Source organism: Myotis daubentonii, chromosome 3 (assembly GCF_963259705.1).
Source record: "Myotis daubentonii chromosome 3, mMyoDau2.1, whole genome shotgun sequence".
In the NCBI taxonomy this organism is placed as follows: Eukaryota; Metazoa; Chordata; class Mammalia; order Chiroptera; family Vespertilionidae; genus Myotis; species Myotis daubentonii.
In genome coordinates, this window is record NC_081842.1 from 12,144,326 (window position 1) to 12,159,647 (window position 15,322).

Below are 15,322 nucleotides of genomic sequence, written 5' to 3' on the forward strand. Positions count from 1 at the left end.
TTGGCCTACAAATGAGTAGTGGTTAGGTTGCCTCTTATTTTCCTCATATTGATTAGTATACTGTTACATGCTACTTATGGTGGGATTATTTGGGCAACATTTCTGCTGAGATAACCATTAAGACTGTGCCTATAGAAATGTGGTCTCATACGCCCATGTATATTTGGGTGGAAAAAGGGAAGGACCTAACTTAAATCTAACTTCCCAAATCAACTCTCCTTCTACAGCAGAATGCTGCTGTTTAATAAGAAATGTTGATTAAGGAGGACAGTCACCATATATATCAAATATTAAATGACCTTTTAGAAATGGAAAGTGACCAATCGACTAAGTAATTGCCCATGAACAAAGGAATGGGACTAATGTTTGGAACGGAGAATTGCAAAGAGACGACTCGCAATGCCTTCGTACCATGGGATGAATGAGCGGGACCTCTGACCCAGAGGCCGTAGGAAGAAACAATATTTTGCATAAAGTTGAATTTTTCTGTTTTTGCCCACAGCCTCGTCATGTGTTCAACATGCTAAAGAAGTATGTCCGTGCTGAACAGAAAGACAGGCAGCACACCCTAAAGCATTTTGAACACGTGCGCATGGTGGACCCAAAGAAAGCTGCTCAGATCCGGTCCCAGGTGAGCACAGAGCGTGGTGATCGCCTGCAGCTTTGACCAGCCGGTGTTCTTGGTCTTTGAGTCAGATTTTCATTATTCCCAGAGGAGCTCTGGCTCTTATGCAAATGCTCTTTAATAGCTGGTAAATTCTAAAGGCGTGTCTTAGAGCAGTGGTCGGCAAACTGAGGCCCCTTGAGTGTGGCTCTTCCACAAAACACCACGTGCGGGCGTGCGCGTACAGTGCGATTGAAACTTCATGGCCACAGTCAAGGGGCCAAAGAGCCGCATGTGGCTTGTGAGCCTCAGTTTGCCGACCACTGTCTTAGAGCAACATGTGGTTTGTCCAATTCTGAGTTATTAATGAGGAATATAAAAATCTTCAATGTCTACTGCTATTGATTCTTAAAGGAACCATTTTAATCTCATGACTAAAATGAAGAACACAAATGGTATAAAAGCAAAACCTCTAAAATCGGTTCAACTACATTGTGGTAGGGAATCAGAAACTCACAATGATTGGGTATAATGTGAGCCTAAAAGTCCTGTAATAAGTATGTTTTATATTCCTCCATTCCCAACTGGCATCTACCTCAGGAAACATGAAATTTCTACATTTCTTTAAATAGAAGGATTTAAAATATATCTATATTTTGTTGCATGAAATATCCAGTAGAATTAAAACACGTTCTCATCTATTTCCAAATTTGCAAAGAACTATAACTAGGACATCAGAGGTTATGTAGGGGCCTCAGTAGTGAGAAATCAGAGTTGGATGAAATGATCTTTTCAGTTGACTTTATACTTTATGGTTGCAAGCATACAATATAACGGGGAGTTTAAAGCAGCTCTAAAGTCAGAGAACAAAAAGTGGGAGAAGAAGGAACATAAGGGTGCCCTTTAAGGGTAAAAGTTTCAGCCGTGTTTTGTCAGTTTCACTTTGAAGTTTGTATCTGTCCGTGGTGCTTGGTAAGGAAAAGAGCTATTCCTTATTCCAGAGATGGCTTACCTGGAACTGTCTTCCTTCGATGCAGGTGATGACCCACCTCCGTGTGATTTACGAGCGCATGAACCAGTCTCTCTCCCTCCTCTACAACGTTCCTGCTGTGGCCGAGGAGATCCAGGATGAAGTTGGTAAGTAAGCTGTTCTTTTGATGGCTGTGCGTATCAACCTACTCTGCTCCTGCAGGAGGACATCAGAGAAGGAGTTCGTCTGCATCAGCAAACACCAGTGTCCTCACGTGTGGAAGGACAAAGAGCAGATCCCCTTTTTCAGTGAAAGTGACACTCTTAGGGGCTGGCACTAGCTCTCCCCTTAGCAATTGCATGGGGTCTTCACGATCCATGCTCACAAACGCATGGATACTTATAACCTGACTTAGGATATATCTGTGCAGTAACGAACCGTTTATTATTGGATTTTACTTGTCAGCAGTTGTCTTCTCACGGTGCTTTGGTACTTGACAGTTTAATGAAGACAACCCTTCATCTTTTAATGCTCTATTGTTGTCACCTGTGTGTCGCATTAAATCCCCGTTTTATGGGTGAAGGGCTCACACTTACAATTTAAAAAGTTACTAGCCTATCTCACACTGATCGTCAGTAGCACAGCAAAAGCACGAAACTGTGACTGCTGACCTTGAGGTTGTTGTTAGATTCAGTAGCTCACATCTTTCTTGAAAGCCTTCCCCTGTCCCCCTGCCCACAATAGCCATGGTTATTGTCTGAACCACGTGATTGTTTAAACTTAATTAAACGATGTGCCCATAATCTTTCATTAAACTTTTATTTTGCAATAATCATACACTCATAAGAAGTTGGAAAAATAATGCAAAGTCTAGTGTGCACATCGCCCACTTCCCCAATAGTAACATCTTACATGACTGCAATACATTATCAAAACCAGGAAACTGACATGTGTTCCCACTACCTTTTATGTCCCTAGTTCTCCTAATGACATGTATAAGTTCTCCCTTCCCTGTTTTTCCTGGAAAAAGAAATAAAGCATCACATAACATAATTCTTTGCAAAGCCCCAAATGCCCATATTTGTTTAACTTTACCTCACAAAAGTACATGGATGGCAATTATGCTAGTGAATCTTTCAACATAAAAGAAATGTATGTCACCCTGGAGATTTGGTGCATAAACTGTCCACAAATAATCAATATGCATGTAGTATATCTCTCTCTGTAATAAATCCTGCCCTTTGTTAATTGGGTTGGAAATAGATGCAGGTTATCTGAAATCAGAACAGCCAGGATATTATAGATCGGTAGACCCATTACAGGAATTCCTCCTTGCAATGGTCCAAAGCACTTCCTGGCTTGCTTTTTACATTTTGTGCCAAAGCTATTCTACTCTTTCTTTTCTAATTTAGTACTTCCTTGTAAATATTGTTTGTATTATCATCAGGCAAGTGTTTGGCGTGGATCAGATGATGATGGTCTGATTAGTCCTGTGTGTTAACAAACAGAATCAAGTGTACTTCAGAGTACACTCTTTGAAAAGAAACGACATCATCTTCGCTTTTGTTCAAAAGGGGGAATTCACTGTTGAGCAAGATCTTAGGAGGAGATTCAGTAGAGTTTTTAGTCTACACCATGGATAGAAGACAGGATTTCAAATTAACTTTTATTCTATTAAGTATCTTGAAGAACTGAATATTCTTGTTAGATGTATTTGTAGGATAGCCGTGTATAAGGAGCCTTTAAAATACTGTATATTAAATAAGTATAAGAAAATCTTCCAATAAGTTGCAGAAGAGACAAAAATCAAAGAAATCATCACATTCTTAAATGAACTGAAGCTCAGATCTTCTAGATGCGTGCATCTCTGCCTGTAGCTCTCGTAACAAGCTATTTTCATGTACGTGTGGCTTTAATTGAGGTGTTGTCAATAGTACCAAACTGTAGAGGAATAAGCCATTGCACAGGACTAGAAAGTTGATGAACACTAATAATTTACTCTCACCCAGTAATTATGGTTGAGTCTTTCTAATTAAATTATCAGGAGCTTTTTATTCAGCAAGATAGTACTAAAGCCATGGCCACTAATGAGTCATACGTCCACAGAACAGATGGAGATTCAGAAATCTTGAGTGTTCCAAAATGCCTAAGAACAGGGCAACAGTAAACTTCAAATCTCAGTGACAGGGAGGATATGCAGATCATCAGAATCATGGAATTTTTTTCTGAAAAAAAGAGAGGCTCAACTATTAAGTTGGATTAGCAGCATGTTATTTTCTAATATTTTTGTCATTGTAAGTATACCAGATACTGAATCCTGAGAGATAATCTTTTTTAAAATCTTTCTTGCCTTGTTTTTAAATGGTTGTTTCCAATAGCAAGAGAAACTGGCAATGATGAACTTCCATTAATTGGACGTGTGCACCATTTGAGCTCCTAACACCAAAGCTAAAAAAGCAGGAGTTCCCTGGGGAGAGTGGCTTTTCTGAATTGAGTTTTTAGTTGTTTCCTGTAGCTGTTCTTCATCTGAAGGAACATTTAAAAGTGACTCACTTTCAAAGTAGGAATATACATGAAATAAGGTTGATCATGGGTGCTAATTGTTTAAGCTGAGAGGTATTTGGAAGTTCTTTGTAGTATTCTAAAATGCAGATGAAACCTGTACAATATGGTTTATTGTTTGAAAAGCATCCTTCAATACAAAGAAAAAAGCAGAATAAGTTAACAGTTCTCTCTTTACTTTTATGATTTATTTTCTTGTTGATGCCCTTTCTTGACTAACAGTCATACATTAAAATGCTCAGTAGTATTTTCCCATTGCTTTTTAGAGAGAGTAGAAGGGAGGAAACAGAGAGAGAGAGAGAGAGAGACATCGATGTGAGAGAGACACATCAATTGGTTGCCTCCTGCATGCGCCCAAACCAGTTGCCTGGGCCGGGGAGAAGCCTACAACAGAGGTACGTGCCCCTGACCGGAATCGAACCCGGGACCCTTCAGTCTCAGGTCAGCTCTCTCTCTATCCACTGAGCCAAACAGACTAGAGCCCCCCTTACTATTTAAAGTGGCTCTTTGGAACTTTATTTTTTATTCAGCAAATGATGGAATCATTATTTGAAAGAAAATATACCTCCCGTTCAATGCCCATGTTCTGTTTTAATCACCTTTGAACCCTTCAAAAAGGCAGAATCCCCTTGTTTCTTCTGTTTTTCAGCTCAACCTTTGCTTTGTCAAATTGCTATTTCAAAATGATTGGGCCTTTTTGCCCTCTGTAGTCTCCCTTAAATCTATGCTAAAAGGATTCCGTTTTCTCTTACTGTTGGCACTGAGGTTATTTATCAAAGTGCTTCATTTTGCAGCTACCTCATGGCTAAAAATACTGTAGCTCTCCATTTAGAGCTGGCTCTTTCACAGAATGCTGTAATGACCAATTTATGAGAAAAGCAGGAGGAAGGAAAGGGGACAGGAAGGCATAATTGTCTCCTACCCTGTGCTTTTTTTCTTTTAGCATTCAAAATTAATAAAAAACATGAGTTATTATAAACCAGATGTTGGCAGGAATCTCGGGCAGAACAAATCCAGAATGGCGTAGGATTGAGATCTATGGCAGGAGATCAAGAAACTTCTGCTAAGGAACGAATGCTTATAATTTCTTACTACAATTTGACTGTGGCCACTTGATCAGATTTTCTATTCTTTGGGAGAAAACACAGCATGCTTATTTCAAGGACAGTGTTTCATTCTCTGTTCCTAATAAACCTATTGATTTGGGGATTTAATGAATTCAAAGTAGTCTAGGTTTAAAATAGAATATTTACAGCACTAGCCAGACCAACAAAAGAGCATTCATTACCACTGAGAATTTTATGCATCCTTATGCATAATTGTTAGTTGAGAAAAGCCATCAACAAGAAAAGAAATCATGAAAGTAAAGAGAGAATTATTAACTTACTAGAGGCCCAGTGCACGAAATTCATCCATGGGTAGGGTCCTTAGCAGCTGTCGGCTACCAGCCCAGGCCTCCCTTCCCCAGCTGCTGGCTGAAGCCTTCCTCATCTGTGCCGCCCCTTGGTGGTCAGCACATGTCTAACTCCTGGTCGGTCAAACTCCCACCCGTAGGGACAATTACATATTAGCCTTTTATTATATAGGATTCTGCTTTTTTTCTTTGTTTTTCATAAGAAATTACTTTTAAGTGTACGTAGATTTTATAGTTTATAGCTGATTTAAGTATTTGGAAACAAGAACATTTATTTATATCGTAAATTACCAAAGATGTGTTTCTTCTTTGGTTTTACAGTAGTTCCAATGCTTCTTTTCATATTTCCCCCAATATTGTTACCTGAATTACAAATATGGCCAATGTTTGTTTGCCTACCTCTATGCCTATCTCTGTACCCCTCTTAACAAGACAGTTAGCTCTTCCAAAATAAAACCACTCATTCTATCTTTTATTTATCTTTTTGAATTAAGGTATAATTGAAATATAACACTATATTAGCTTTATATAGTGATTTCATATTTGTGTACATTGTGAAATGACCATCACAATAAGTCTAGTTAACATGCATCACTGTACATAATTACAAATTTATTTTTTTCTTATTATGAGGACATTGAAGATCTACTCTCTTAGCAACTTTCAAATATGTACTATAGTTCCATTAACTCTAGTCACCTGCTGTGCATTACATGCCACGGCATAGTTTATAGCTGAAAGTTTGTACCTTTTGGCCCCCTTCACTCATTTCATCTACCTTCCTCATCTGGCAACCGCCAATCTGTTCTATGAGCTTTGGTTTTGTTTGCTTTGTTTTTTAGATTTTATATATGTGAGGTCATACGGTATTTGTCTTTCTCTATTAGAGTTATTTTATTTCACACAAAGCCCTGAGAGTCTATCAGTGTTGTCACAGATGGCAAGATTTTATTTTTTATGGCTGAGTAGTATTCCGTTGAGTGTGTGTGTGTGTGTGTGTGTGTATGTGTGTGTGTGTGTGTTACATCTTTATCCATTCATCCATCAATGGACATTTAGTTGTTTTGATATCATGGCTATTGTTAATATTGCTGCAGTGAACATCGGGGTACATGTATCTTTTGACGAAACTCAAGCAAATGTCTTTGTGAGCTTTCCTTTGAATCATGACTGTGGCAGAGTAGTTTAGTCTGTTTTCATGCCATTCTCTTATTTGTGTGTGTGTGTGGGCATTTATACCGAGTGGGTGAAGCCTGAGGCAGTGCCTCCCACACCAGCTCTGCTGGTTTCTATGATGAGTCAGTGCGGTTCTAGGGTTCTTTTTATTAACTCACCAGCTTTGACGTATGGCCCTATAATTTGAATAAACATCCAAAAAGGAATCCTAACTAAAATGATTGGGGAGTGAGGTCAGACCACAGTGGTGGCTGCGAGACCGCTTCCTGGCATGGAACCCTACAGCAGATGTGTCCTGGTTTTATATTCGTGGAGTCTTGGGAACAACCAATGATTTTAGACTGGAACAAGGGTTGATTATTTTGTTTTTCACAAGCAGCAGCCTGCAAGGTCCATATTTAAAAAGAGGAGAATAAAAATCATAGTGATCTTTGCCACCCTGAGTAGAGAGACATTCAAATTAAGACTAATTTGGAAATATATTTCCACAAAGACTAACTGGGAATGAGAGGAATATGTTCCCACGTGAGACAGTTTGGAAGGAATGGTAATTTGCATCTTGCTGTTCAACTCAAATAAATATTACAAGGTATTCCCCAAGTAAGTTCCATTTCTCTCTGTTAACGGTTCTTCTGTCATGTACACTGTGGGCTACTTTAGGCAGTAAGTCATAGACAGTGGGGTATAATATCTCATCTTAAATAGGTGTTCATTCTGTTAACCTGCTCCAGATTATGAGGCATGTCCAAAGGAATGTTGACTCAGTGTAAATCAAAACACTATTCAGAAGAGCCTTTTGGACTTGGAGCGAGAGACAGATGGTCACAGGACCGAGACCAGGTTGTTTCTTTATTCGACTGCCTGTTGACAGATCCGTTGACCTAAGACAGGGGATTTAAAGTAGCTTATTTAGTGTGCTTAGTTGTTTTTTTTATTAATAATCATTTACTTGTGCTCATGAAAGGGAGGGTTAAATCTTATGTATTTCTTTGAAACAGCAAGTAATGATTCCTCGTATTGTCTTGTCGTGCCTCTTTACTTTTGCTTTGGGTGGCATTTAGATCAGCCGGTCCAGCCCTTGCGAGCAAATAGAGGAACTATGTGTTCAGTTTCCTCTTTGCCATTGAACTTGATAAAGCTGCTCCTAAGGCCAGTAGAGACCAGAGACATTGTCCTCTTACGAAAAGAAGGGGCAGCTGCAAGTTTCGTGCCTCTCGGAAGCCATAGCCTGAGCCAGCCCGGCCTTGGCAGACTGTTCAGTTCTTCTCTTGCAGAGGCTGTAATAGGGAAGTGAAGCTCTGAGCCTACAGCTTCTGGGGCCTCGCCAAGTTATGTAGGAACTTCCTGGGGCATGAGCTGGGGGTGCCAAAGGGAACATATCATATTAATGTGATATACTTATTAGCATCTCATACTGTTTTTAGTTAGAAAGCTCTAGAAGCAAACCAAATTTCACATTCCAGACTTGGGGCAGGGTGTGTGGGAGGGTGGAGAGAGAGATTGCCGTTTAACATGCTAAATTAGTTTTCTTTTGCAAAAACCTGTCTTCATTTTGTTGATGATTACTGAGCCTTAAAAGAATAAAAATGGGTTTACTCTTAAATGAGAGTCAGTATATTAAAGGAAAGTTGCCAAGCACGCCCTCATTGATGTGACATACACTGTAAGAAAAGTATTATCTATGTAGATGGACTTGAACGCCCCTCTACAGTTGTGTTCTAGAGCCACATGATAAAAACTGCATAACACAAACAATGTTTGAGGTGAAAACCTAAGTGAATTGTTGTATTTGATTATAAAATACAACAGCTCCATTGCTTTGGCTCAGTGATTAGAGTATCAGCCCGTGGACTGAAGGGTCAAGGGTTTGATTTCGGTCAAGGGCATGTTCCTCAGATGCAGGCTCAATCCCCGACCCCAGGTGGGGCACGTGCAGGAGGCAACCAATTGATGTATCTCTCTAACATCAATGTTTCTCTCTCTGTCTCTCCCTCTCCTACTCTCTCTAAAAAGCAATGGAAAAATGCTACTGAGCATTTTAAGCATCTTTATGTATGATTGTTAGTCAAGAAAGGGCATCAACAAGAAAACAAATCATAAAAGTAAAAAAAATACCCTTGGTTGAGGATTAACAAACAAAAACAAAATACAACACCCTCCTATTCGCTGAAAAAGAAACATAATTTTTGAGCAGTCATGGATAAAAAAATGAACAAGTTCTTGTCATTAAAAATACAAATCAAAGCATAAGTATTAATTTTTTAAATTATCAAGGTAACTTTTAAAAATGCGTCATACTCTGTCATGAGAAGAGAAAGTGTAAAGGAACTTTCATGAGCTCCTGATCAGTATATGGTACAACCTTTTTATGGGACTATTTGACTCTACCTAATAAATTAAAATGTGGTCTTTTCTAATTTAGCACCATATTTCTATGGATATACTGAACATGTGTGGAAAGAGGAACTTCTACTTGTCACTTGATACCCTGAATATCAATATTTTTTGGATAAGCATTACTACCTTTGAAATAACAAAGAAAAACCAAAAGATGTATAATAGACTCCACTTCCCTTTCTCAGCCTCCTGTTTATATTTCTCTCAGTTTGGGGTTCAGTGCCCCTAAATTTATAGGGAAATTAAATGCAACATTTCAGGAAACTTAGGTAGAAATGGTCTAAGCCTCCAGTCTAAGTATAATCTGTGGAAATGCTAGGTCATCTGTTTTCTTCTTGCAAGATTTTAACTTCTCCTGTCACCGCCTCCCCCCCCCTCCCCCCCCCTCCCCGCCCAAGAGTGCTCAGTTTCTCTGGGTTTCTGGTAAAAAGGAAAGAGCCTTCCTAATATACTGTTGCTGTCCTCCCCTCCTATTTATTAGGGTACTTAATGTCAGTCAAAAAGAGCTTTGGAAGTTCTTGGCCATTTTATTTTAATACTGAGAATGACTATTTGTAGCAAACCAACCAAATTGAAGTGTTTTGAGGACAGTAACCTTAAGATAAATAACCGCTCAATTTTCTTCTAAGAATCAGACTTGAACAATTTCCAAATTGCTCTTGACAGTGTTGGTTATTATGAGGGAAATAAACAACAACAAAAAATTACTTTAAGGCCAGTAGGAGTAGGAAAAGGTAGGGGCTATGGGAAGTATCTTTTTAGGTACATCGGCCCTACCAGAATGTATTTACAGTTCACAGGCTAAGTCTCCTTCATTTCCCTCACCTTCCTCTTGGCAGAAATCCACTCTCTCAACACTTGAGTGCTTTTTTTCCCCATCTTATGGGAGAAGTCTTCTTATACCTAACGTACCTGCTTCAGGTATAAGAAGAGGAATTAAGGCGTGACCGTCTGTAGATGTACTAGCACCGTCATCCCTCCTAAAAAGAGCCAAGGAGCCTATCTGTTAGTGTGGAATCCATATGTCAGTCAAGTATTGTATAAAACTAGGAGAGGCTTTGCTCCCTTAGTCTCTTTGATGTGAAATGAAGAGATGGGTCCTGCCCCTCATTCAGGGTGGACCTGTGTCCACTCGGCTGCTGCCAACACCTCCTCAGGGATCGGGCAGGTGGAATCAGACCTCAGTTTTCAGATGAAGGATTCAAACCCCTTCAGAAATCAAAGCAGGTCTTCAAATACTTGAGTGTAAAAAAAATATAATGCTTTTGCTTTAAAAAAAAATAAAATTTAAAAAGTAGAGAGCCCTCTATGGAGAACTGAGTCTGATATTTTAGTTTTATATAAGGCCTTGTTAATCTGGGCTTTAGGTCCTTGGAACCCATTAGTAGGGGAGGCTGTGTGATGAGCTGATGATCTGCAATCATACCTTGAGCCTTCTTCGCTGACCTGCGTGATTTCTGCACCTTTGTGTCATCAGCCAATAGTCTGAGAAGAGTTTCTGTCATTTGCCGATGTCTTTGGTTTGGTTGCTGTAAGTCCTAGGACATGAAAGGTACCTGAAAACTCATCTGAAATTCTCCTAGGGAAAAATGTGCACCCCGTGGAAATGGTTCTGGAAGCTATTGATTGTTTCTTTTAAATACACACTGAGTGGCCAGATTATTATGACCACCCCAGCAGTACAATGAAGTGAATTAGTTATGCAAATAATAATAATAATAACACCTTGAGAGTATTTGCTTAGGAAGTTTTCAATATTCAGTATTTTTGGAAGTGTCAATGAAGTACTGATGGGGTGGTCATAGTAATCTGTCCGGTCATAATAATCTGGCCACTCAGTGTATATATTAGGTATATACTATTATATACAGTATATATGTGTGTGTGTGTAAACATCAGTGATGAGAGAGAACCATTGATTGGCTGCCTCCTACACGCCCCACACTGAGGATCAAGCCTGCAACCCTGGCACGTGCCCCGATAGGGAATCAAACTATGACCTTCTGGTTCAGAGGTCGAGGCTCAACTATTGAACCACGCTGGCTGGGCCATTGATTGTTTCTTATTTTGGGGGGGCTAAGTGAAGCCCAATAATTTGGAGGGATTCTTATCTTAAAATACAGAGTCTCAGACTTACAGAAATCTGCATTTTCCTTATCTCCCCAGGTAATTCTTCAGAAGCTTTCAAACTCATGATTAGATACCTAAATTGTATTTACATTGGTCTTGAACTAAGAATGGCAATTCTCGGTGAAAATCAGTATATCCTGGTAAATTAGCCATGTGACTTCCGAGTGGTGCTGATTTCCAAAGCTGAGATTATGTAAAATATTACAGTGAAGCATTATTAAGCTTGAAGTTCAACCATATAGAGAATTTGTTTAGGTGTGACAGAGTTGATGGCTATATTTTATTTATCTAAGTTAAGGCGTATTATTAGCTATGAAAAGGATTGGCATAAACTGCTCATTAACATTGATTAACTATTTGTCTAAAAGGATTAAACAATACATGCACAGGGCAGGCGTCAGTCAGAAAACGCCATACTTTATAACATTTCCCCCATTTGCTCTTTTGTGTGCTGTTTCAGAAATTGAAAATCTGCTACTCTATTTACCAAAATCTTTTCCTCCCTCCTTAGATTCTTAACTTTGTATTATGAATACTGGGATGTTACTTAGATCATCTGTTCTGGCTCTCTTCAATTCCAAAGTGATACTGTTTTAATAAGGCATGGAAGGGAAAATCCACAAAATATGCCTGGAGTTGTCAACCTTGTAAATGACACATAGTGAAAGCTTAATCGTGGAGGATTGTCACAGAGCCTGATGTTAGCTCGGGAAATATGTGTCATCTTAGAGAACTGACAGAAAAAGGGTTCCAGGGAAAAGCCTGCTGAGCACCAATTCCAGGAGCCTGGCCTGAGAGGCAGCTCTCTCTGTTAAGCAGGAGTATAAATATTTTGCGGGTTATGCAGGAAAGCAAATTATATTCCTCTGCTTCTTAAAGTATTTTATATAGTCACTTGGCACAGAAGTCGTACATAATCTCCTCTGGTTTTCCCCCCAAACAAATAGACCACATAGCTGGAAATGTCCCAGACGCGTGGGGAAACTGTCATTTGGATTTTTCCCTCTGCCTGCAGCGAGGGAAAGGGAGCAAAGGAGAGCACTTGAGAATGTTCTTGGCAATGGCCATGAAAAGTAAAGGAAGTGAAAATCCTCAAAGGTCAAGTATACTTTCAAACCTCCAACTGGGCCACATCTGAAATAGATCCCTTCCTTGTCATTTCTAGGAAAGGGGTAGGACATGAAATTCACTGCACAGCCCTGCCCACCGATTGGTAATTTACAATGCTTCCTCATCTTCAGCTTTTACCTTTTCAAAAAAAGAAGAAGAATGAAACAAAAATTCCCTAGAAAATGCTGTTCTGACCTTTGGTCTTCCTTTTATCTGGGTAGGACTAGGTGGATGTCTTAGCGGGGGCTGCTATTACGAAATACCACAGATTGGGTGACTGAAGCAACAGAAAATTTTTTTCTCACAGTTCTGGAGGCTGGAAGTCCAAGATCAAGGTCTTTGCAGGTTTGGTTTCTCCTGAGGCCTCTCTCCTTGGCTTGCTGATGGCTGCCTTCTGCTGTGTCTTCACATGGCCATTTCTCTGCATGAGTGAGAGAGATCTCTGATATCTCTTTGTTTTCCAGTCCTAGTGGATTAGGGCCCATGCTTATGACTGTATATAACTTTACCTCCTTAAAGGTCCTATCTCTGAGTATAGTCACATTGGCCTAAAGGCTTCGATGTATGACTTTTGGGGTAACACACATTAGTTTATAAACAGTTGGCTACATCACGCTTCTGGATAGACACAGTGTACCCCCTCTTCAGTATTTGTCAGTCCTCAGCTATTTAATGTACACGGATGGTGTCTTTATCCCCAGAAAGTCAGAGGGACCATAAAAGATATTTGTCCTGCTTCTGCACCCTAAGTCATTGAAACCAAGTTTCGCTTTAGCAGTCTTCACTCTGCCTGTATGAACTTCTAATGTATGACCTCTTTGGCATATAAAGCATATATTTAACCTGAAGAGATTTGAAGGCTTTTGAAAACTTGTCTTTTTGCTAATTTATCTATACTCTTTTAGGCTCCTGGAGAGAATTTTTTTTGTGAAGATCAGCTTGTCAAAAATGACCCCTAAAATGAAATCGATATGCTGAATTTTATAGATGACTCCCACTGTCCCAACTTCACTCAGCTTAGTTGCTGAGCGTAGGAATGACAGCAGACTCACTTTTGGCATTCATGTCATCACCCTGGAGTTAGTAAAACCTTAAACCAGCCAGGCATCGGGCATGCATTTTGCTGCCAGGGACAGCTCAGTTTCTGGTGTCTTAGAGAGGATGTGACATAACCTCTGTGCTTCCAAAGTGTTTGAAACTAAAGACCTTCTATTTCCTTGCTGAGCTTAAGAGTTGACACTGGTGTCCAAAATTCCCATGGTCTTACCAGGATAAGCCATGCTGCCACTGATGGCCAAGAAAGGCAGGTGGATGGGTGCCCTGTAGAAGGGTGTTGGGAGAGAGAGCTGAGAGCTGAAACAAAGCAACATTTAGTCGCCACTGAAACACTTTCTGGTGCTTGGAGCATGAACATCTCTGCACTGATGGGGCTAAATTAAACTCTTAGATTATAGAGCTCTCTTATTCCTCTCCCCCTGTCTCCCTATCCCAGCCTTGAATGCAGAGCTCACCAAGAAACCACACTCTACCCCAATGCAATTATTAGAGCGAGAAACGGTTATCTTATCAGCAAATGGTTAATATTCACTTATGGGCAGTGTATTAGTTTCCTAGGGTGGCTATCACAAATTACTACAAATTGGGTTTGCCTGAAGCAACAGTTGATTCTCTCATTATTCTGGAGGCCGGAAGTCCAAAATCAGGGGGTCCATCTGCAGGGCTGTGCTACCCCTAAAGGCTCTGAGGAGCATCTGTTCCATTCCTTTCTCTTGTTTCTGGTGCTGCCTACAACCCTTAGCATTCCTTCGGCTTGTAGAGACATCACTCCCATCTCTGCTTTCATCTTCAAGTCAGTATTCTCCTTTTGCCTCTGTTTCTGTGTGTCTTCTCCAGTATGATCAAGAGCCTGCCTTATTCCAGGAGAGTCCACCCTACTCCATATTGGATTGAGGTCCTATCTTATTCTAGTATGATCTCACCTTTACTTGATTGCATAAGCAAAGACCCTATCTCCAAATGAGCCATACTCACAGGTATCAGGGATTAGGACTTCAGCATACCATTTTGGGGAACATAATTCAACCCATATCAGGCAGTTTAGTTTTTTCTTTCCCTTGACTTGTATGAATTTGAAAAATTGACCAAGTTTCTCCCTGAAACATTATCAAATTTAAGTCAGGTTCTGCTTGTCTTGAATTGATGATCTCTTTGTATAAAAAGAATAATTTACATATTTAATTGGTACAAATTGTGAAAGGCTTTAAATGCTTTGCATTTGCTTGAGGCTGATTAATGAGTAAATTTGTAAACTGTGGCTGTTTTAATTTGCCGGGGTTAATTAATGTTTACTGCACTTGGAAGATGAAAAGACATATATAAATGCACCGTAATGTGAATCATTTTTTAATTTGTTGTGGAGCATAAAGTATATTCAAATTGCTTACATCACTTTTTTTAAAAAAGGCTGCTGGAACACTGTGGTAATTAGTGGAGAGGACTCTAAAATTTTGAGGTGAATTAATGACATAGTATTGAAGATATCCTGTTTTAATACTATATATTCTAAGAAAGGTAGTTATATTTTTACTCTCATTATGTAAAAAGTAAAGAGTAGAAAACTCAGAGGTCAAAATTGATAATTATATAGTGTATCATAATTTAGATAAAGTCTGGATTTGTTTGTTTTTGCTTTGGCTTTTTAGTTCTGAGTTGAGACTTTTGGAGCAGGGTAGAAAAAAAAAAGGCTAGCTGTGCTGAAATGAAAATAGGATTTAAAGCAACATTCTTAAAGAGAAGAAATTACTAGAATTTCCTGTAAATTTTCAACTGGAGATGCATCGGGGGCTGGGATGTCTAGTGCTGAGACTGGGAAGAAGGAAAGACTGGGGTAAGGTCTCCCCTATGAAGCCGGAAGCTGAGCATCATGGAAAGCGATTGCCTCAGGCAGTGGAATGAATGG

At 39.6% G+C, this 15,322-nt stretch overlaps 1 protein-coding gene across 7 annotated transcripts in view; it reads left to right on the forward strand.

The window, feature by feature from the left end:
* The window catches only part of APP (amyloid beta precursor protein), a 222,630-nt gene that overhangs the window by 167,017 nt on the left and 40,291 nt on the right, over window positions 1-15,322 (forward strand). For all 7 annotated transcript variants that reach the window (XM_059686782.1, XM_059686783.1, XM_059686778.1 and 4 more), the window contains 2 exons: window positions 503-631; window positions 1,642-1,741. In XM_059686782.1, the coding sequence (XP_059542765.1) occupies window positions 503-631; window positions 1,642-1,741 (229 nt within the window). The remainder of the gene's footprint in view (window positions 1-502; window positions 632-1,641; window positions 1,742-15,322) is intronic.